This window comes from Chelonia mydas, chromosome 28 (genome assembly GCF_015237465.2).
Source record: "Chelonia mydas isolate rCheMyd1 chromosome 28, rCheMyd1.pri.v2, whole genome shotgun sequence".
Lineage (NCBI taxonomy): Eukaryota > Metazoa > Chordata > Testudines > Cheloniidae > Chelonia > Chelonia mydas.
In genome coordinates this window covers 1190803-1213356 of record NC_051268.2, presented here as the reverse complement: position 1 = coordinate 1213356, position 22554 = coordinate 1190803, and the positions used below count along the sequence as shown (strand labels likewise).

The 22554-nt window shown below is 63.3% G+C and overlaps 2 protein-coding genes across 3 annotated transcripts; one reads left to right on the top strand and one right to left on the bottom strand.

The window, feature by feature from the left end:
* Window positions 1-896: 896 nt before the first annotated feature.
* On the bottom strand, window positions 897-9951 carry TRIP6 (thyroid hormone receptor interactor 6). 2 transcript variants are annotated; one of them, XR_006287712.1, is made up of 11 exons: window positions 9723-9938; window positions 8885-9083; window positions 8575-8720; window positions 8091-8210; window positions 6808-7398; window positions 6425-6515; window positions 5982-6151; window positions 5235-5413; window positions 5033-5153; window positions 3798-4539; window positions 897-900 (listed from the first exon to the last, which is right to left on the bottom strand). XR_006287712.1 is itself a non-coding variant. In XM_037887249.2 (10 exons), exons 2-10 carry the CDS (start codon window positions 9072-9074, stop codon window positions 4408-4410), a joined length of 1740 nt encoding a protein of 579 aa, XP_037743177.1. In that variant the 5' UTR covers window positions 9075-9083; window positions 9723-9951; the 3' UTR covers window positions 3325-4407. The 2 variants fall into 2 exon arrangements, 1 of the variants encoding a protein (XP_037743177.1); XM_037887249.2 differs by lacking the exon at window positions 897-900 and having other exon boundaries at window positions 3325-4539; window positions 9723-9951.
* Window positions 9952-11539: 1588 nt separating this feature from the next.
* Window positions 11540-22073, top strand: LOC119564574 (B-cell CLL/lymphoma 6 member B protein). The gene is given in 11 exon segments (XM_043537076.1): window positions 11540-11627; window positions 12201-12337; window positions 13033-13247; window positions 13929-14150; window positions 14505-14688; window positions 14690-14997; window positions 15430-15533; window positions 15889-16083; window positions 17619-17749; window positions 18058-18195; window positions 18449-22073. Coding segments are annotated over 11 exon segments (1854 nt in total). The 3' UTR covers window positions 18581-22073.
* Window positions 22074-22554: the final 481 nt, after the last annotated feature.

Below are 22554 nucleotides of genomic sequence, written 5' to 3'. Positions count from 1 at the left end.
GGCTCTACCCCACTTCCCTCCCCTTCCTGTAACCCCTAAGTCTCCCTGAATTAATCTCTCTCCTCACTGGGGGGTAACCAAAACAGCGCTCAGAGCCCCCCCCCCGTTCTCAGATATGCAGACCCCAGCTCTATACCCAGGGCGAGTTCTGGGAGGGAGAAGAGAGCTAAAGGGGCTGGGTTGGGGGGCTTCTGGGAGAATGGCGGGCAGGGGAGACTGCCCAGCCCACCCCCAGGACTCCCATCAGGGTCCACCCTGCTCAGGAAACGGGGTGTCCCCATCTGACCTCCCCTGCCTTGGGCATCAGTCTCCCTTCTTTAGGATCTCTGCCTTCAACACCCCATCCATGCCACCCCCCCGGCCGCGCAGCCCCCCATCTCTGTAGCCCTCCCAGGACACCCTCAATCTACACAGCACCCCCATCTCTATAGCCCCTCAGGGCACCTCCTCAAACTCTGCAGCCCCCCCTGTCACCCCAGGGGACCCCAATTTCTGCACACACCCCTCTCTATGCAAAAACATCTAACCATGCCCAATTTCTGCAGAGGACCCATGGCACCCCAAAACTCCCCCCAGGGCACCCCTAATTTCTGGACAGCCCCCCCATACACCCAGGACACTTCCAACCCCCAATCTATGCAGCAGCACCCCAAAATCCCCAGGGGTGCACCCCAAAACTCCCCCCAGTGCACGCCTAATTTCTGAACAGCCCCCCCCATACACCCAGGACACTTCCAACCCCCCAAACTCCCCAGGGGTGCACCCCCACTATGCAACACCCCTCACTTTCCCCAGGGCCCTGGAATTTCATCACAGCCCCCCCATGACATCTGAGGTGCCCCCCGGACTATGCAGTACCCCAACCCTGCAGAGCACCCCAATTTCTACACAGCAACAAAACTCCATCCCCCCAATCTATGCAGCACCTCCAAACTCCTTTGGGCCCCCCAGTCTATACAGTACCCCAACCACCCTCCTGGAGCACCCTAAACTCTATATAGACACCCAAGCTCTGCAGTACCCCCTAAACGCCAGCATGAGTCCCCCCATCCCTCCTCAATCTCTACAGGACCCCCCTAGCCCCCCAATCCCTGCAGCTCCCCCCAGTTCCCCCTTCCCCCCAGGGGCACTCTGACCATACCCTACCCCCCATCTCACCTGGCTCCCCAGGCGGGGGGCATGGAGCCGGGGGGCGCCGGCAGGAGCGGGGGTCCCAGGGCGCAGCGCGGAGCTGGCGAGGAGAAAGAGGAGGAAGAAAAGGGGGGACCCCATGGTGCCGAGGCTCGCCCCCAAAACCAGCTGCCTGACACCAAGCTGGGAAGCAGACAGAACTTGTGTGCGACCAGCCCCCACCCCAGCCGTGCCTCTTATATACACCCCCCCCCAAAGAGAGTGGGGGGGCAGCCCAGCCAATGAGCCGCTAGGGGGTGCAGGGGAGGGGGTGGACAGGCAGGGGGTGCTGGGAGGGGGGAGGATGGGAAGAAGGCAGGGGATGGGGAGGGCAGCTGAAAGGGGGAGCGATCAGGCCTTGCTGGGGGGGGCATCCCACTTCCCGCAAGGTCCCAGTGGCTGCACCCAGACACCTCCCCCCCCACACACCCAGACACACACCCCTGGGGGGGGGGCGACCAAGCGAGAGAGACTATCCAGTACTTGCCCCATTCCCCGCCCCCCTGAGCCAGCCAGTCCCCGCCCTGGGGCCAGATGGGAGCCAGCGCCCCCTAGAGGGGAGCGGCCCCTTGCCCCATTCCCCGCCCCCCTGAGCCAGCCAATCCCTGTCGTGGGGCTGGATGGGAGCTGGCGCCCCCTGGAGGGGACAGGCCCCTGCCCCATTCCCTGCCCCCCTGAGCCAGGCAGCTGGGACCTCAGGACCTGCCCGCTCAGCTCACAGGATGGAGGATTTGGGCTCGGTGAGACGTTGGGCCACCTTCAGGGGAAAGACGGGTGGGACTGGCTCTACCCCGGGCTCTGTGGGCTCGAGTCGGCCAGAGGGCAGGCGCCAAGCGCACCCTCAAGTCACCTCGCCACTGACACCGGGTGACAAATGTGCTGACGGGGATGGGGGGGGGGGGGGGGGAGATGACAAATTCTTGATTTGACCATTGATACGGGGAAAGACACGGAAGATCTCGTCCGCACGGCTGAAGAGGAGCCGACCGTAGGACCGAAAAACAAACTGCCGCTTTGCGACAAGTCCTCACGCCTTGAGAAGAGAACTAAATCCAAACCGGCATTAATACGCCCGCCCGCGGTGCTTTTAAAAAGGCCCGTTTCCCCAAGCGGAAAGCCATGCCGAGCCAAATCAGCCGGGAGGAAACCGATCAGATCAGGAAAACGCCACCGTGGCTTGGGGATTGTGGAAGGATGCTTCGTAAGGTGCCACACTCAAGGGAAAAAAAGCCGGCCAAGTTAAAAACAAAAACAAAAAAACCCCCAAAAACCGACCTGGTTCTGAGGGGAAAGTGACGGCTATAAAAAGATGAACATGGAACAAATGGAAGAAAAGGGGAGATTGATTGTACCGAATAGAAATCAGAAACTAGGAATCGTAGTACATTGATAAGGGAAGCAAAAGGGCCACAAAGAGGCATGGCCAGCACAGTTAAGGACAGTAAGGAGGTGGTGGTGGGGGGGGGGGTCTTTAAAATCATACTAACAACAAACATGGGCCATACTTACAGGGTGGAAGTAGGGACTCTGAAAGAGATTTGGGCGTCATGGTGGAGGAGCAGCTGAACACAAGCTCCCAGGGCGACGCTGTGGCTAAAAGAGCGAATGCGCTCCTGGGACTTATAATTGGGGGAATCTGGAGTAGGAGAAGCAGAGAGGTGATGTATACTCTGAATTTGGCCCTCGCGCGACCGCGGCTGGACTCCCGTGTCCGGGTCTGGCGCCCCCAATTCAAGACGGCCGGGGCGCCAGACCCGGACACGGGAGATGGAAAAGAGCCACACGAAGGATTAAAGGATTAGAAAACCTGCCTTATGAGCACCAGCCATTTAGTTTAACGCAGAGAAGGTTAAGGGGTGACTTCGAGGGGTGATTTTTCAGGGCAGGCCCCTGGCCTGGGTTGTACAGGGCAGCCCAGATCACAGCGGTCCGGGCACCGGAATCTAGAAAACCCAGGAGTCCTGGCTCCCAGCCCCTCCATCTCTAACTGCCAGCCCCCGCTCCCGTCCCACAGCCGGGGAGAGAACCCGGGAGTCCTGGCTCCCAGCCCCCCCCCCGCTCTAACCCCTAGTCCCCACTCCCCTCCCAGAGCCACATAGGGTACCCCAGTAACGCCTCCGAACAAAAGAAAGCAGGACATTTCATTGCCAAGAGTGAAAAAAAACAAATCTTTAATCCAACTGCCCCCCGCCCCAGAAAGGGGGAGGGAGGGTGAAGTATGCAATGGAAACGGTTAATGGTGATGAAGGAAACCCCTCCCCCAGCCAGGGATAGAACCCAGGAGTCCTGCTCCTCCCGCTCCCACTGCCCTCCCAGGAGCTGGGGATGGAACCCAGGCATCCTGACACGCACTGCTAGGGGATTGTTAATGGGATATCATCTGCCCCCTGAGACCAGCTCAGGGTCCGATGGCCCCCCACCACCCCAAAATGGGCGGGGAGTCAGGGCTCCTTGGGAGGAGAGGCAGCCAGTCCCCGTCCCCCCCCCCCTCCAAAAAACAAACTGACCTAGAAATTGAGGGGAGAAATCCCAAATCCTGAGCACCCCCCTCCCCCCAAGCTGGGCTATGAACCCCTGGAGTGGGGAGAAATATAACCACTGCCCCCCGTGAGAAATATTGGGGAGACATGCTGGGGGGGGGGGGGGGGAAGAGACAGGTTCACTTCCTGTCCTGCCACAAAGCCCTGCCCTCCGGTGTATACCAACTGGGGAGGGGGGTCCCCCCTCACCCCAATATTAGAGCTGGGCTAATTCCACCCCCCCTTCTGCTGCCACCCCCGCATCTTGACCGTGGGGCCTGGTTGGTTTTAGGGTGCTCAGGAATTGGGGGGGGAGGCAAGGGGCAGAGGGGACCCTGAATTAATAGCGATTGGCAGAGCAGGGACTCTGGGGGTGCAAACGTCCCCCAAAGTGAAGGGAGAAATGGGGGCAGAGAGGGATTAATAGAAGACAATGGAGCTGGGGGGCAGCAAGAAGTGGGGGGTTCTGCCCCCCCAAAATGGTGGGAGAAGCATGGTGCAGGGGAACCCCCAATATTAATAGATGCCGACATAGCCAGGGGCAGGAATCTGGGGGGCACAAGGCAGGACCTTTGCCCCATAGGGGATAGGAGGAACGGGGTTGAGGGGGACCCCAAGTCGACAGATACTAAAGCAGATGCAGGCAGTGGGGGCAGACAGAGCCCCTCCCCCAGGGCAGAGACCAGGGGGTGAGCGGGGGGCTGGGCACCCTGAGCCCTCAGCAGTCGGTGGTGATCTTCGAGGAGAGCTCCTGGATGCGCCGGGCGCTGCACGATTTGCACAGGATGTGCCCGTCCAGGGGGTAGCAGCCCCGGCCCTCGCCCTCCGACGACAGCAGCAGCCCACACTCCTGGGGCGGGGGGGACAGAGAGTCCGTCAGAACCCAGGCGTCCTGGCTCCCAGGTCCCTCCTGCTCTAACCCACCAGCCCCCGCTCCCCTCCCAGCGCCGGGGAGAGAACCCAGGAGTCCGGGCTCCCAGTCCCCTGCTCTAACCAGCAGACCCCACTCCCAGAGCCGAGGAGAGAACCCAGGTGTCCGGGCTCCCAGTCCCGCTCTAACCCACCAGCCCCCGCTCCCCTCCCAGCGCCGGGGAGAGAACCCAGGCGTCCGGGCTCCCAGTCCCCCTGCTCTAACCAGCAGACCCCACTCCCAGAGCCGAGGAGAGAACCCAGGTGTCTGGGCTCCCAGTCCCGCCGCTCTGACCCACCAGCCCCCACTCCCTTCCCAGTGCTGTAGAGAGAACCCAGGCATCCTGGCTCCCAGCCCCCTCCTGCTGTAACCCACCAGCCCCCGCTCCCAGCGCTGGGGAGAGAACCCAGGCATCCGGGCTGCCAGCCCCCACCTCACACTTGTAGCACCCAATGTGGAAGCTCCGATCCAGGGCCACGATCCTGACCGTCTCCTCCTGCCCGGGCTCGGGCATGATGGCGTTGCCACACACGGAGCAGCGGGGGGCGAACTTCCTGCGGGGGGCGCAGAGAGGGGAAGAGGGACGTCAGGGGAGCCGGGGGGCGGGGCCACAGGGCAGGGGGGCGGGGCCGTACCGGTGGAAGTCCTCGATGCAGTGGACCTGGCTGGTGGCGTCCACGGTGAAGGGGACCCCGTCCAGGCAGTGATGGCAGACCACGCAGGTGAAGCACTGGGGGTGGTAGGCCTTGCCCATGGCCCGCAGGATCCGGTCCAGGATGGGCTTGGAGCACATCGAGCACTTCTCCAGCGTCACCTGGCGGGAGGGGAGAGCCGTGGGCCTGGGGCCAGCCCCGTCCGGGCCCCCCAGGTCTAACCACCAGCCCCCACTCCCTTCCCGGAGCCAGGGAGAGAACCCAGGAGTCCTGGCTCCCAGCCCCCGCTGCTCTAACCCACCAGGCCCCACTCCCCTCCCAGAGCTGGGGAGAGAACCCAGGAGTCCTCGCTCCCAGCCCCCCCTGCTCTAGTCACTAGTCCCCACTCCCTTCCTGGAGCCGGGGAGAGAACCCAGGAGTCCTGGCTCCCAGCCCCCCTGCTCTAGTAACTAGTCCCTACTCCCCTCCCAGAGCCAGGGAGAGAACCCAGGAGTCCTGGCTCCCAGCCCCCCTGCTCTAGCCACTAGTCCCTACTGCCCTCCTGGAGCCAGGGAGAGATCCCAGGAGTCCTGGCTCCCAGCCCCCGCTGCTCTAACCCACCAGCCCCCACTCCCCTCCTGGAGCCAGGGAGAGAACCCAGGCGTCCTGGCTCCAAGCTCTAGCCCACCAGCCCCCACTCCCCTCCCCGAGCCGGGGGAGAACCCAGGCGTCCTGCGGCCCGGCACTCACGACGTAGCAGGCCTCGCAGTAGGCCCGGCGCTCCATGGCGTAGAAGGGTTGGCCCCGCAGCCGGGCGTGGCAGGTGGTGCAGGTGAAGCAGGGCACGTGGAAGACCTGGTCCATGGCCACGCAGCCCGTCCCGTCCCCCACCACGTTCTCCCCACAGCGGGCGCAGCGCCCTGGGGAGGGGGGCGGAGGGGGAGGTGTCACACGGGGCCCCCCCAGCTCCTCCACTGACCCTTCCCCCACCTCTCCGCTCCCCGCCCACTCCAGCCCCCCTGCCGACCCCCCCACCTCCCTGCCCACCCACCTCTCTCCCAGCCCCCCACTGCCTCAACCTCTCATGCCCCCAACCACCCCAGTAACCCCCTCCCTGCCCCTCAAGCACGAACCCCCCCGACTCGCCACCCTGTACCCCCCCAGCCCCCCCCGCCACTCCCTGCCCCCCTCACCGAAGTACTCCCCAGCCGGCGGGTGGTTCATGTCATGCACCAGCTTCCTGGTCAGTCTGTCCAGCTCCTCCTCCGGGCGGCTCGGGGGGGCCTGGGGGGAGGGAGACCTCGGCTGGAGGCTTCGCTCACGTTGATCCCCCCCGCCCCCCCCCACGAGATGGTACAATCCCCAGCCAGAGAGAACCCAGGAGTCCGGGCTCCCAGCCCCGGCTGCTCTCACCCCCCAACCCCCACTCCCCTCCCACAGCTGGGGAGAGAACCCAGGCGTCCTGGCTCCCAGCCCCCGCCCCCCCTCGCTCTAACCACCAGCCCCCACTCCCCTCCCAGAGGACCCACGGGTCCTGCCCCCCCTCATACTCCCGGCCCATTCCCTCTCACATTACCTGGTGCTGGTATCCTCCTCCACCACCAGGGGGCGCCTTCCCCATCACCGCCGTCTCTTCCTTGCCTGGGGTCCTGGCGGCAGCCTGGTACGGACCCCCAGCCGCCTCCCCCGGTTTGGCCAGCCCCCCGGCCCCATAGCACTCCCCCTTGCCCGGCCTCTTGCCGTAACCCCCCGGCTCCAGATACCAGCCCTCCTCCCCCCTGGCGCCCGGCTCCAAGGCGTACTGGGCCCCGCGGCCCACTCGGGGCGAGGGGGGTGCGTAGGCCTGTTCGGCCCGGTGCCTCGGTTGACCGTAACCCAGCACTGGCTGGGCGACTTTGACCTGGACGTTGAAGGCCGGCCCGGCCGACGTGGTGTAGGACGCGGGCATGGGCTGCGGGTAGGGCTTATGCCCGGGCGGTGCCCGTGGGTAGCCTGCCCCATATTGGGGAGACGGCCCAGAGGAAGCCGTTGAGGTGGCGGGTTGGGGCGATGGACCATAGGGTGAGTTCTTGGGGGCGAAGGAGCCCGGCTTGTAGGGGCCGGGCATTTTGGGGGGGGTGGGCTGCGGGGGGCCAGAGGCCGACGGGTACGGGACGGAGTCGAAGTTCTGGAGAAGAAAGGAGAGGAAAGAGGAGACGTAGGCTGGTGTGGGGCTTTGGGGGTACCCCATATTACCAGCCCCCCAGCCTGCAAGTCCACCCCAACCCTAAACGCATTGAAACACCCATTGTTCCCCAAGGAACCCCACTCGTCCATGTTGATCGTCAAGTCTTGCTAGGCCAACGGCGACTCTGTGAAACCATCAATATCTTGTGAACCGTGAAGGATAGCAGCACCTGCCATACCCCATTGGAAAGCTTGGATTTGTAGCTTTCCAACGGTGCCTGGCACTCATCTCTATGCCCACCGGCTCAAGAAAGATCGGGCAATAAAGGAGGCCCACTGTGACGTCCCGTGAACCATCTCCACTTCCCTCCCCCCGAGGTTCTGGTTGGAATGTGATTTTCGGTGGCCGATCCCCAGGAAACCGGGGGAGGGAGATGCGGGCGGGTGATACCAACGGAAAGCCCAGGGTCTCTACTTTCCAACGGTGTCACATGCGGAAGCCTGTGTCCACCGGTTCCGGAGATATCAGGCGCTGGAGTTGCCATGCAGTGGGCAGGAGAGGGGCAAGAAGGTACTTGGAAGGACGTGATTATAGGGTCTGAAATCTCATTAGGGCAGGAGAGGCTGTGCCATTTAAAACCCACCAGGTCAAACCCCCCTCCCCCAGAACCCTCCGGTGGTGGGGGGGTTTACCTGCCTCTCCCCCCGGCGTTGGGGGCCGGCATTCTCCATATCAGCCAACATACTGGTGAGCGAGTCAATTTGGGCGTCGATGCTGGAGGGGCGGTGGGGCCCTGGGTCTAGGGCAGACCCCTAAGGAAACAGACAAGGAGGGGGAGGGGATTACGATGTGGGGAGTGGGGGGGGGGGCTATAAGGTACTGCCCAGGCCTGTCAGCTGGGATCAGGCAGTCCAGCTGCTGTCCTAGTGGCAGGTAGTTCCGCAGGGTAACGGGAATCAAGCCTCATGCTCCAAGGCATGAGATGGTCAGGAAGGAGCCTTCCCACGTGCCCCATATGACCAAGGCAGGTGAATTATGGGAAACTTATGCTTTCTCCAAGGTCCCACGGAGGCAAGGCACTGGGCTGCATAGGATATAGGTCACCCCCTCTCCACCAGCACCCCAAATCCCTGTCCCATCCCCCCAGTGCCCGGGGGCCCCATTCCCTCCTCCTACCTGCATGTGGTACCCGCATCCAGCAGAGGGGGGGCCACCCCAGGGCACCCCCAGTTCATCCTTGGCCCCCGGGGCTGATGGGTAATGATGCTCCAAGTCAGCCGGGGGGCCGAAGCTGGAAGGCAGGGGACGGGAGGTGAGGCTGCCTAGAGGGGAAACAGCAATGGGTCAGACCTACAGGCCCCCTCCCTCTCTATTCCCCCCTCCACCGCCTCCCAGATTCCCCCCCTCAGCCCTGCCCCCAACCTGGATCAGACCATTCGGGTATGGGGGCGGGGGGGGGGGGGGAAGAGGAAAACCAGGTATTTACCAGGGCCCGCTGGCTGGTAGCCTGTCCCGCTCATGCCCCCCCCGTTCTGCTCCTGGGGGGCCGGCCTGGGGGGCGCAGGAACAGGGGCGTATTTCTTCTGGGGTTTGCCGAGTGCCAGAGCCGAGACCGAGACGCCGGGAGACCCCGAGGAGCTCAGCTGCTTTGGGGGAAGCCAGGTGGGACCGGACATCTCTGGGACCTGCAGAGGGAGGGGGGGTGCAGAGAGGTTAGAACGGGGGGGCTAGGAGCCAGGACTCCTGGGTTCTCTCTGTGGCTCCTGGAGGGGAGCGATGGCTAGTGGGTTAGAGCAGGGGGGCTGGCAGCCAGGACTCCTGGGTTCTTTCTGTGGCTCCTGGAGGGGAGGAGGGTTCTGGTGGGTTAGAGCAGGGAGGCTGGGAGCCAGGACTCCTGGGTTCTCTCCCCTGCTGTGGGAGGGCAGTGGGGCCTGCCTTGGGTCTGTCTAGATTTGGCAGGGGAGGGGCAGGATTTAACTCTCACCCGGCCCCACTGGCCCTGGTTGGGGAGGGGATTTCCAGGGTGGGGGGGGGGGGGACCCAGCTTGGGGAACCCCAGCCCCCCTCCATTCCAACCGTGGGGGAGGGGGTGTCCCAGGGGCGGAAGGCGGGGGAGGAAAAGTCCTGGCGTAGAGACCCTGGCCCTGGGGGCGCTAAAGGGGGTGGGGTCCCTAGCCCAGGGAGAGAGAGGGGGTTCCCAATGGGGAGGGGTCCCTGGGAGAGGGAGTGGGGGTCTCAGTGGGGAAGGGTCCCTGGCCGGGGAGGGTGTGTGTCTCTGATCACGTGGGGAGAATTCCTGCTGGGTGGGGGGACCCGATTCTTACCTGGCTCCGATGCGGGAATCCCAGTTGCGGGGGGGGGGGGTCCCAGCCCCTCCTGTACTGCCCCACTCGTGGGGTGGGGGGTTCCCTAGCCCGGTGGGGGACAGGGGGAAGGTCCCGGAGGCGCCGGATCCCGCCGGCTCCTAAACTCCCCGGAAAAGTTTTTTTTTTTCTTCCAACTCCCAAAAAACTTTTTTTAATGGACCCCTCGGTGACGTCACCACATTCCAGAGGGGTCACGTGGGGCTGGGAATTCCTACCACTTCCTGTGGGGGGGCATGGGAGGGGCAGCGTAGGACTCCTGGGTTCTCTCCCTGGTTCTGGAAGGGGAGTGGGGGCTGGTGGATTAGAGCAGGGGGGGCTGTGAGCCAGGATTCCTGGGTTCTCTCCCCGGCTCTGGGAGGGAAGTGGGGTCTAGTGGTTAGAGCAGGGGACTGGGAGCCAGGACTCCTGGGTTCTCGGCCTGGCTCAGGGGTGGGGAATTGGGTACTGGACCTTTCCCCTTCCAGGAGTGTCGGCTCCCATCCGGTCCTGGGTCAGGGACTGGCCGGCCAGCCCCACTCTGAGTCCCTGGCTCCTGTCCAGCCTTATCAGGAAAGTCTGAACAGCTGTTCCACGGGGGGGAGGGGGGGGACAGGGTTTCCTGTCTTGGCCCCCGTTGCTGCCCAGACACACAGTGAAAGACGCTGACCCAAAATGCTGACAGTCTAAAGAGATGCAGCGCAGGAGGGGAAACTGAGGCACAGCAGTAAGGGACAGACCCAACGTCACATAACAAAGCTGGGAAGAGAACCCAGGAATCCTGTCTCCCAACCCCCCTCTTTCCCCCTGCTCTAACCCACCAACCCCCACTCCTGTCCCAGAGTCGGGGAGAGAACCCAGGGGTCCTGGCTCCCAGCCCCCGGTCCTCTAACCCACCAGACCCCACTCCGCTGCCAGAGCCAGGGAGAGAACCCAGGAGTCCTGGCTCCCAGCGCGCCCCCCCCCCCCCGCTCTAACCCACCAGCCCCCACTCCCCTCCCAGAGGAGGGGAGAGAACTCAGGAGTCCTGGCTCCCTGCCCCCCCTGCTCTAACCCACCAGACCCCACTCCCCTCCCAGAGCCAGGGAGAGAACCCAGGAGTCCTGGCTCCCAGCCCCCCCTGCTGGGCGTGGGGCCCACACTGCAAGCCAGGGTGATGCGCGGGCCGACAGCGCCACCTGCTGGCCACAGGGTGGTACCGACACATTCCTCGAACCCGAGCGATTAACCTGTGGGCTAGATTCGGGGGCGGGGCTGGGAGCCAGGACTCCTGGGTTCTCTCCCCGGCTCTGGGAGGGGAGTGGGGGCCGGTGGGTTAGAGCAGGGGGGTTGGGAGCCAGGACTCCTGGGTTCTCTCCCTGGCTACTGGTGCAATCAAAAGAGTCTCTAGCCCCTACCGCGACTTTAAGATCTGGGTTATATGACAATTGAAATGCTGAGTTGCCCCCCCACCCAGTGTGATGTCACTGCCTGGGGCACCCCCCCACCCCCCCGCCACTACTGGGAGTTTCCTGCATTTGTTGACTGTACCACAATGGACTTTGTGTCCAGAAATCTACCCAGGGACTCCTCCGGGGCGGAGCGGCTGTTACCCAGGGACCCCTCTCCCGGCACTGAGATGTGGCCACCTCCGGGGCGGGACGGCCGGTGACCCGGGGACCCCTCACCCAGCACTGAGATGCGGCCACCTCTGGGGCGGGGCGGCAGGTGACCCAGGGACCCCTCGCCCGGCGCTGAGATGCACCCACCTCTGGGGCGGGGCGGCTAATTACACAGGGGACCCCTCGCCCGGTGCTGAGATGCGGCCACCTCGCGGGGGCAGCTGGTTATCCAGGGACCCCTTGCCTGGCTGCCTCCGCCATGTGTCTTTGTCTCATCTCACTAAGGGTGAGGGTCCAAAAAAATATCCAGTTTCCTCCCTCCTTGCCCCCCAATTCCCACCTCCTTGCCTGCCCCCCCCCCCCACACACACTCCGGGCTCCCCAGCGTAGGCCAGGACAATAGAAGGAAATAGAGTAACTTCATTCAGGGATCAGCGGGTCCCAGCAGCTCCCCCCCTCGCCACAAATCCCCCCCGCTCCCAATTCCTGGATCTAAAAAGAGAGGTGCGGGGGGGTGCCTTAACAGAGCAGTGGGGTGAACTGAGCAGGGATCAAAGCCAGGACTCCTGGGTTCTCTCCCCGGCTCTGGGAGGGGAGTGGGGGCTGGTGGGTCAGAGCAGGGGGGGCTGGGAGCCAGGACTCCTGGGTTCTCTCCTCAGCTCTGGGACGGGATTGGGGTGGTGGGTTAGAAGAGGGGGGAGCTTGGAGGTGGGTTTGTTTGTGGATCTTGGAATTCTCCGGCCTTTTTCCTGAAAAGTCTATTAATACTCCCCCCCCCCCCCCCACTCCCTCCCCACGGCTGGGCCGGGGCAGGAAGGATGTGAACTAGAGAGAGAACTTCCCCCACCCCCCCTCTCAGGACACTATAAGAGACCCCGCCTGGATGAGCCATTGGAGGCTGGTTCTCCGGACTGGGGGGTTCAGCTGGGAGATTGCACTCTCCCGCCCCCCCAAAGTCCTGCGGGCAGGAAGGTTAGAGGGTCCCTGCTGGTCAGGGTGAGCTGTCACGGCCTGGATGCCTGGGTTCTCTCCTCAGCTCTGGGAGGGGAGTGGGGGCTGGTGGGTTAGAGCCGGGGGGGGGGGGGGCGCTGGAAGCCAGGACTCCCGGGTTCTCTCCCTAGCTCTGGCAGTGGAGGGGGGGCTGGTGGGTTAGAGGACCGGGGGCTGGGAGCCAGGACCCCTGGGTTTTCTCCCCGACTCTGGGACAAGAGTGGGGGCTGGTGGGTCAGAGCAGGGGGGCTGGGAGCCAGGACTCCTGGGTTCTCTCCCCGACTCTGGGACAGGAGTGGGGGCTGGTGGGTCAGAACAGGGCGGGCTGGGAGCCAGGACTCCTGGGTTCTCTCCCCGACTCTGGGACAGGAGTGGGGGCTGGTGGGTCAGAGCAGGGCGGGCTGGGAGCCAGGACTCCTGGGTTCTCTCCCCAGCTCTGGGAGGGGAGTGGGGGCTGGTGGGTCAGAGCAGGGCGGGCTGGGAGCCAGGACTCCTGGGTTCTCTCCCCAGCTCTGGGAGGGGAGTGGGGGCTGGTGGGTCAGAGCAGGGGGGCTGGGAGCCAGGACTCCTTGGTTCTCTCCCCAGCTGTGGGAGGGAAGTGGGGCTGGTGGTGAGATCGGGGGGGCTGGGAGGAGGACTCCTGCCCTCTCCTGCTGTGTCCCTCTCCCCCTGCCCTCTGAGTAACCCCGTCTCCCCCCCAGGCCCTGGCCTGCGGTGACCCCCCTGTGTCCGCAGTCACTATGAGCTCGGGTGGGGCCGGGGGCCCGGCGGGCTCCGTCCGGGAGTTCACACGCCACGCCGGAGACGTGCTGGTCAACCTGGACCAGCTACGTCACCGCCGCGTCCTGACCGATGTCACCCTGCTGGTGGGGGGGCGCCCCCTGCTGGCCCACAAGGCTGTGCTCGCCGCCTGCAGGTGAGGGGGGCGGAGCTGTGACGGTCTGGGGGCGTGGCCAGAGAGGGTGTGGCTGGGAACAGCTGGGGCTTGGCTGTAGAGGGCGTGGCTGCTGAGCAGTGGGTGTGGCTGGGAAGGGTGGGGGCGTGGCTAGAGAGGGCGTGGCTGGAAGGGTGGGCGTGGCTAGAGAGGGTGTGGCAGTGCGTGGGTGGGCGGGGCTGTGAGGGGGCGCTGCGGGTAGGGGGCATGGTTGGGAAGGCGGGGGCGCAGCTGGGTGGGGACAGGGCTGATGAGGGGCCACGGGAACGGGCTTTGAGTCGTGGGGACGGGGATGGTGGTGGCCGTGGGGTGGCTCTGTGTGGGGCAGGGACATGGCTGTGGGTTGGTGGCTCCGCACGGCAAGGGGGGGGGCCACACCCATCTGGACCCACAGCTGGGTCCCCGTCCTGTGGGGAGAGGGTGGGGGCGGGCCGCCGGGCCAGACTCTGAGCCACCTTCGGGGTGGGGGAGAGGGGGCTGAGGAGGTGTGGCCATGGGGAGGTGGCATCTGGGCCACGCCCCAGTGTGGGAAGGGGAGGCGTGGCCAGAGGGGAGGTGTCTATCCCCACGCCCCGCCCCAGTGTGGTCTGGGTGGGCCGCGGTGGATGCTGGGAGTTGTAGTCCGCGTCCCGCTTTCCCATCACCCTTCTCTCCCCCTGGCAGTGGCTTCTTCTACTCCATCTTCCTGGCCCAGGGGGGCAGCGAGGTCACTGTCCTCACCCTGCCCAGCTCCATCCAGCCCGGGGGCTTCCAGGCCCTGCTGGATTTCATGTACACCGCCCGCCTGCCCCTCACCCCGGCCTCTGTCCCCGCCCTGCTCAATGCCGCCACCTACCTGCAGATGGAGCACGTGGTGGACGCCTGTCACCGCTTCATTCAGGCCAGGTAGGGGGCGCCGGCTCCCCTCCGGCCGCCGGGCGGCTCAGGGGGGCGGGGAATGGGGCAGGGGCCTGTCTCCTCTAGGGGGCGCCGGCTCCCACCTGGTCCCAGGGCGGGGACTGGCTGGCTCAGGGGGGCAGGGAATTGGGGCAGGGGCCTGTCCCCTCTAGGGGGCGCCGGCTCCCACCCAGCCCCAGGGCGGGGACGGGCTGGCTCAGGGGGGCAGGGAATGGGGCAGGGGCCTGTCCCCTCTAGGGGGCGCCGGCTCCCACCCAGCCCCAGGGCGGGGACGGGCTGGCTCGGGGTGGTGGGGCGGGAATGGGTCACTGCTCCCCCTCATTTCATCCCTCTCTCTTGCAGTTACGACCGCGCTAGCTGCTACCCCAAGCCCCTCCCCTCCCCGGCGGACCCCAAATCCCTGGACACCCCCCAAGGACCCTCAGATGACAGTGGGATGGTGCCCGCAGAGGGTCCCCACCCAGAGGGGCCGAGCCCGGGGGCCCCCCTGCGATCGGCTCCTGCCAGGCCGCCGGCGAAGGGTTCTGGGGGGGGCGCCCCCGGGGGGGGAGCGGGGCCCCCCCGACAGTCCGTCGCGCTCCGAGGGGCACCCCGCCTCCCCCTGCGAGTCCAGTGGCTGCGCCCCCGACCCCAAGGCCTGCAACTGGAAGAAATACAAGTTCATCGTCCTGAACTCGCTCCGGGGGGAGGGGGCGGGGGGAGGGGGTGGGGCCGGCCCCCAGCCCCCCGGCCCCCCGACCCTGCCCGAGCCCCCGGCCGGCAAAGACCAAGGCGCCAGCCATGGCGGGGAAGAGGGGTGCGGCCCCGGGACCCAGCGTGACGGCGCCCTCTGCGGGTGAGTGGCTGAGCTGGGGGGTGGGGCGGCCGGTCCCATATCCGGGCCCATACGCTGGGACAGGGAGGGGCACCCGGGCCCATACGTTGGGAAGAGGAGGGGCGCCCGGGCCTATATGCTGAGTGGGGGAGGGGTGCCCGGTCCCATACGTCAATTGAGGGGGGTGCCGGGTCCCATATACTTGGGGGGGCGAGGCAGCTGGTCCGTATGCCAAGCTGGGGTGGGGGAGAGGGGTCCATATGCCGTGGGGATCGGGGCTTCTGGTCCTATATGCTTGTGAGAGGGGCTCCTGGTCCAATACACAGGGGCGGGGCGCTTGGTCCCATACGGTGAGTGGGGGGCGGGGGCCCAGGCCCCATACACTGGGGGCTGGGGGGAGCTATGCCTCGTAGTAGCTGAGCCCCCCCCCCGCCCTTTCCCATCTCCCCGCAGGCCGCACCCCGCCTTGTCACAGTGCCCCCAGCGCCGGCAGGTGGGGGCCCCGCTGCACCCACCCTGCCCCCACCTTCCCCAGGGGCGGCCCCGGCCTGCAACAGGTGAGGGGCGAGGAAGGGGGCTCTGTCCCCTGCACGGTGTGTGGGGGGAGGGGGAGAGGGGGCTGGTCCATACGTGCTGTGGGGGGGAGGGGCCGGTCCCATTTACGCTGTGAGGTGGAGGGAGGGGCCGGTCTGATACGCGCTGTGGGGTGGGGGAGGGGCTGGTCCCATACGCACTGTGGGGTGAGGGGAGGGGGCCAGTCCCCTGTGCTGTGGCGGGGGAGGGGCTGGTCCCACATAGGCGCTGAAGGGGGAGGGGCCAGTCCCATAGGCTGCAGGGCGGGCTCTGAGTATTGGGGACCCCTCCCCCCGGGCCATGCCCTGAACCCTCTCACGGCCCCCTCCCCTCCCGCAGGTGCTGGGCCGTACGGCTGCGGGGCCTGCGAGCCGGGCCTGGAGGAGGAGGAGGGGGAGGGGGAGGACGGGGGAGCGGAGGGGGGGCAGGCCCCGGCGGCTGCCCCCCACGACAACAAACCGTTCAAGTGTCACGTCTGCCGCTCGGCCTTTCGCTACAAGGGCAACCTGGCTTCCCACCGCGCCGTGCACACCGGTACGGGGCGCCGGGGGGGCAGGGGGAGGGGCCGGGGAGGTGGGCGGAGTCAGGAAGGGTCAGGGGGCGGGGTTAATGGGAGGTGGGAGGGAACAGGGGAGGTGGGTGGAGTCAGGAAGGGTCAGAGGGAGGGGACCAGGGGAGGTGGGAGGGAACAGAGGAGGTGGGTGGAGTCAGGAAGGGTCAGGGGGCGGGGTTAATGGGAGGTGGGAGGGAACAGGGGAGGTGGGTGGAGTCAGGAAGGGTCAGGGGGCGGGATTAATGGGAGGTGGGAGGGAACAGGGGAGGTGGGTGGAGTCAGGAAGGGTCAGGGGGAGGGGACCAGGGGAGGTGGATGGGACCAGGGGAGGTGGGTGGAGTCAGGAAGGGTCAGGGGGCGGGGACCAAGGGAGGTGGGCGGGACCAGGGGAGGTGGGTGGAGTCAGGAAGGGTCAGGGGGCGGGGTTAATGGGAGGTGGGAGGGAACAGGGGAGGTGGGTGGAGTCAGGAAGGGTCAGGGGGAGGGGACCAGGGGAGGTGGATGGGACCAGGGGAGGTGGGTGGAGTCAGGAAGGGTCAGGGGGCGGGGACCAAGGGAGGTGGGCGGGACCAGGGGAGGTCAGTGGAGTCAGGAAGGGTCAGGGGGCGGGGTTAATGGGAGGTGGGAGGGAACAGGGGAGGTGGGTGGAGTCAGGAAGGGTCAGGGGGAGGGGACCAGGGGAGGTGGGCGGGACCAGGGGAGGTGGGTGGAGTCAGGAAGGGTCAGGGGGCGGGGTTAATGGGAGGTGGGAGGGAACAGGGGAGGTGGGTGGAGTCAGGAAGGGTCAGGGGGAGGGGACCAGGGGAGGTGGGCGGGACCAGGGGAGGTCAGTGGAGTCAGGAAGGGTCTGGGGGCGGGGTTAATGGGAGGTGGGAGGGAACAGGGGAGGTGGGTGGAGTCAGGAAGGGTCAGGGGGAGGGGACCAGGGGAGGTGGATGGGACCAGGGGAGGTGGGTGGAGTCAGGAAGGGTCAGGGGGCGGGGACCAAGGGAGGTGGGCGGGACCAGGGGAGGTCAGTGGAGGCAGGAAGGGTCAGGGGGCGGGGTTAATGGGAGGTGGGAGGGAACAGGGGAGGTGGGTGGAGTCAGGAAGGGTCAGAGGGAGGGGACCAGGGGAGGTGGGTGGGACCAGGAGAGGTCAGTGGAGTCAGGGAAGGGTCGGGGGCGGGGTTAATAGGAGGTGGGCGGGACCAGGGGAGGTGGGTGGAGTCAGGAAGGGTCAGGGGGCGGGGTTAATGGGAGGTGGGAGGGAACAGAGGAGGTGGGTGGAGTCAGGAAGGGTCAGGGGGCAGGGTTAATAGGAGGTGGGAGGGAACAGGGGAGGTGGGTGGGGTCAGGAAGGGTCAGGGGCGGGGTCCAGGGGAAGTGGGCGTGGTCAGGGGAGGTGGGAAAAGTCAGGAGGAGGAGGAAGCGGTTCAGGGGAAGCAGGAGGGCCAAGAGCATGTTGGAGGGCTCATGGGGAGGGGTCAGAGGGGAGGTGGGTGCCGCCCCCTAGCTGCCTCCTGTGTCCCCCCCAGGTGAGAAGCCATATCGCTGCGGAGTCTGTGGGGCCCAGTTCAACCGGCCAGCGAACCTCAAAACCCACTCGCGGATCCACTCAGGCGAAAAGCCCTACAAGTGTGAGACCTGCGGCTCCAGCTTCGTGCAGGTGCGGGTGGGGGGCGGCAGGGTAGGCTCTGCGGGGGTCAGGTGGAGGGGCTGTGAAGGGGAGGCCTGGGGCAAGGAGCAGTGAGAGAAACTCGTGCAATCAATAAGGGCCAACATCTACTGGTGGGTGCAGTGGGATCTGAGGCGCCTGGCTCCCATAGACTCCAACGGGGAGCAGGGCCCCCTAGTGGCCAGGCTGGGTACTGCCACCCTGAGTCCCATAGATTCCAATGGGAAGCAGGGCCCCCTAGAGGCCAGGCCAAGTACTGCAGCCCCCTGGAATCTGATCACGTCTCTCTCCCCTCCCAGGTCGCCCACCTCCGGGCCCACGTGTTGATCCACACGGGTGAAAAGCCCTACCCTTGCGAGACGTGTGGGACCCGCTTCCGGCACCTACAGACCCTCAAGAGCCACATCCGGATCCACACGGGCGAGAAGCCGTATCACGTGAGTGGGGGACGACGACGACAGGACTCCTGGGTTCTCTCCCCGGGGCTGGGAGGGGAGTGGGGGCTGGTGGCTAGAGCAAGGGAGGTTGGGAGCCAGGACTCCTGGGTTCTCTCCCCGGCTCTGGGAGGGGATTGGGGTCTGGTGGGATAGAGCGGAGGCGGGGGGGGGGGGGTTGGGAGCTAGGACTCCTGGGTTCTCCCCCCGCCCGGCTCAGGGCACTGACCCCCGCTCTCTTGTGGCCCCCCCGCAGTGCGAGGCCTGCCACCTGCACTTCCGGCACAAAAGCCAGCTGCGGCTTCACCTGCGGCAGAAGCATGGGGCCGTCACCAACACCAAGATCCGCTACGCAGTGCTGGCCGGCCCCTCCGGCGCCCGCTGCTGAAGGGGGACCGCGCTTCCTCCCCCTCTCGCCAGAGAGCAGGAGAGAGACACAGCTCCCCCCCCGCCCCGCACCGCTGCTTACTTCGCTCCTGCCAGCAGGGGGGGGCCGTGTCGGGGTAGGGGAAATTCCCGGCCTGTCAGGAGGGGCCCGCTGGTCGTGACCCCCTTTCATAGCATGTGTTGTCCTGCAGTGTCTGGGCTTGGCTCGGGGAGGGGACGCTACGGGACATGGGGGGCTATGGACTGCAGGGGGGTGCTCTCTCTGGTCTATGGAAGACCCAGTTCCATATGTGTAGGGGGGAGTGTATCTGCACCCTGTGTTTTGAAGTGGGTCTGGAATTCCCTCCCCCCCCCAGCTGGGGAGGGAACCCAGGAGTCCTGGCTCCCAGCCCTCTGCTGTAACCACTAGACCTCACTCCCCACCCAGAGCCGGGGAGAGAACCCCGGAGTCCTGGCTCCCAGCTCCTCCTGCTCCAACCCACCAGACCCCACTCCCCTCTCAAAGCTCGGGAGAGAACCCAGGAGTCCTTGGTTCTTTAAGTAAATGTGGCACAGGAAGTGATGTCAGAGCTCTGCAGGCAGAGTGTTGTGAGAGACCACGCCCCCCCCACCCCCACCCCCACCCCCCACTTTTCTTAACTACTGTACTTAATTTTCAGTTGATTTATGTTTCCTTCTGGAAGGCAATATCTCATTTGGTTAAACCAGTTTCAGTCCAGAGTCACTCTGAATTCTCCCCTACCCTGGACATCTCTATGGACAACTGATGATGCCGGCTTGATGTTGGCTTAACTGGAGTCAGCAGCTGCCAGTTTTGCATAGACTTCACTGAAGTTCTAATCACGATCTAAATCTGGGAGGAGTGACTCTGGAGTGACTCTGATTTAACCACCCTGGAAGCCTCTCTAGCCAGCTAATTGTGACTCTGCAGTTTCGGTGACACTAGTGTCAACCCAAAGTCACTCCAGTTAAGTTCTCACTGAGGCTGGACATCTTTAGGGACATCGAATGTCTCTGGTCTGTCCATGAAGACCTCAAAGACATTCTAGTCCAGTCTCTAAATCTCTGTGGATTGACTCTGATTTTACTAAAATCCAGATTCACCATTTGTCCACGGAGTCTTTACTGAAGATCTAGCCTACCCTAGAAGTCTCTATGGACAACTGGTGACTCCGGAGTTTTGATTAAACCAGTTTTAATACAGAGTCACTCCAGTTAAGCTTTCCCCTACCCACGTTGTCTCTGTGGACAACTGATGCCTCCAGCTTGAAGCTGGTTTAAGAAAGTGTTTTCTTCTTTTCTTTTTCACAAAGGTTCTCTAAAGAATTAAATGTATTCTTTTGCTGACGGTGGCTTTTTCTGACCCGTATCTATCTATATTTTTAACCCTCCCCCCAAGTTGGGGGGTGTATTTTTTGTTGCTTTTAATTTGCTTTGCAATGTCAGTGCTTGGAGCAAATGGAAAAGGCGTTTGTAGCTCGGCCACTTGACCTTGTGTTAGTTAGTTGCCCGCTCTAGAAGGCTCTAGAGTCGTACTGGGGCAGGTCCGTTACAAAAGGGTTCTTGACGTGCTGGAGATCTCTGGAAGCGTGAGGTGTAGCAAAGCAAGAAGTTTGATCCTAAGGTCTGGGGACCTTCTGGAGTTTATCTGGTTGGAGTCTGGAACCTAATGTATCCTGTGTTCTAGGTATGTTATCCAGCATGTAAATGTTCCACCTTCTGAGTGTAGAACACCTACAGTTATCTGGATATGGGATCCAGAACATCTAAGGTGCCTTGTCTACAGGATTGAGGGTTCTAGACTGTGTTCTTCTGGAGTCTACATATTCCAGCTCCAGAGTCCAGATCCTCCGAGGTCTCCTCTTTATGGAATCCAGGGTTCCAGAATCTGTATTTTCTGAATCTAAATATTCCATCCACCAAGTCTGGAGCCTCCCGGATCAAAGGTTTCAGGAGCAGAGGTTCTGGATTGCTAAAATGTAGATGATCCAGGTCCCCCATAACATATGACCTCTGATTTTTCTTCTGCCTATGGATTCCTGATTTCCAGGCTTCCTCTCAATATTATGTCTCCAGATACTAGAACCTCTGAGGCCTCATGTCTACCAGATCCTGGGTTCTAGGCTCTTTTGAGTCTCTATCTCCAGATTTTGGAACCTCTCAGCTCAGGAGCTTCCAGAGCAGGGGTTCTAGATTATTCATCTGTAATCGTTCCATATCCACTTTGCCAGATGGCCTTTGGGCATTTCAAGTTCTGGAGACCAAAGCGAGAGCAACGCAGAACGTTTAGTCTCTGGTCCCAGCTAAGGTTCTAGATTATCAATGGATGAGTCTAGAACACAACTGATTGATGGGCTGGATCATTAGATCAGGAATCCCGCTGGATTGGGAATACTGCAGGGTGTAAGATATTTGTCATGGGTGGCTGAGGACCCTACTCCCCCCAAAACAATTAAAGTCAGAGCAGGTTAGTGGGGCAAGAGAGGGATCTGGGATCACAGTGGCTCTAGAATAAAGCTCAAAACTTCAGCAGCAACTGGTCTTTGCTGCTCCAGAAGAGGTCTGGAACCTCTGGTGCTTCACGGCATGTGGGGGAAAGGGAGGGAGCTGTGGTTCTGGAATGAGGAGGGAAGTTTATCACCTTTCAGTTGCCAGGGGGAAGAGCAGATGGGAAAGGAGAGTCTAGAATAGCATAGTCTAAAACAACCTAGGAATGGATAGTGTGGCATAGAATGGATAAGGGAACCTACAGTCAATGTATGGTAAAGGCTAGAACAAATAGTGCAGCCCAGAATAGATAGCCCATTCTAGAATGGATAGTGTAGTCTAGAACTGACGACACAGGAATGCATGGCGTGGTCTAGAACAGATCGCCCAATCTTGAATCAATAGCTTAGCAAGGGATACCACAGCCTAGAACGGATCACCTTGGAACAAAAAGACGCATCTAGGATAGCCCGATCTAGAACACACAGTCTCTGAACAGTTTGCGCTCCCTATAACGGACAGCACAACCGAGAATGGCTACCGTAGTCTAGAATTCATGAACAAGGAATGGATAACACCATCCAGGACAGCACAGTCTAGTACGGCTAACCTAGGAATGGATAGCCCAGTCTAGATCGGTAGCCCAATCTAGAACCCATCGCTTAGGAAGGGATACCACAGCCTGGACCCATCTAGCACCATCTAGAATGGCTAGCCTAGGAAGGCGGGCACAGTCTAGAATGGCTAATCCAGTCTAGAATCGGCCGGGTGGTCTAGGATGGCTAGCCTAGGAGTAGATAGTGCAGTCTAGACGGGATAGGTTGGGATCAGGCGACCATCCACACAATGGGGCTCTAGATGGAAGAGGAACGCACACATCTCCGTCTCCCAACTCCTACTCCCCACCTAGTAGGGGTCAGTTATTCTCCCTCTATCACGCACACGATGGGACCGGTTCCCATTACCACACATAAGGAAGATATCCCATTCCCCACCCCCTGAGCCAGCCAGTCGCCCCGTCATGGGGCCAGATGGGAGCCGGCGCCCCCTAGAGGGGACAGGCCCCATGCCCCATTCCCCGTCCCCCTGAGCCAGCCAGTCCCCGCCCTGGGGCCGGACGGGAGCTGGCGCCCCCTAGAGGGGACGGGCCCCATGTCCATTCCCTTCCCCCCTTAGCCAGCCAGTCCCCCACCCTTGGGCCAATTCACAGCTGGCGCCCCCTAGAGGGGAAATTTAACAGCTATTCCTAGTGCTGGCTACTGGAGGGGTGCAGTGGCATATTTAACCTCCCCCACTCCCGTAGTTCTTCTGGGATTTGAAGACACCCCCCCAGCTAAAAGCACATGTTGCCAGGAAACATGCAAACGGGGGTAAATTGCAGAGGTGGGAATATTATATATTGTCACAAAACGCTGCGGGGCAAAATGTGCTTTCACATCAGGGCTCCGCCTTGGTGTTCTGGTGGGGGAGAGGTTTGGGTCGGGGGGG

Excerpts from the sequence above, each read along its gene's own strand:
- TRIP6 (XM_037887249.2), bottom strand. The coding sequence starts at position 9,074 with ATGTCCGGTCCCACCTGGCTTCCCCCAAAGCAGCTGAGCTCCTCGGGG. Across the intron at positions 7,399-8,090 it reads AACGCCGGGGGGAGAGGCAG|AACTTCGACTCCGTCCCGTA; the intron begins GTAAACCCCCCC and ends TTTCTTCTCCAG. Across the intron at positions 6,516-6,807 it reads GAGGAGGATACCAGCACCAG|GCCCCCCCGAGCCGCCCGGA; the intron begins GTAATGTGAGAG and ends CCCTCCCCCCAG.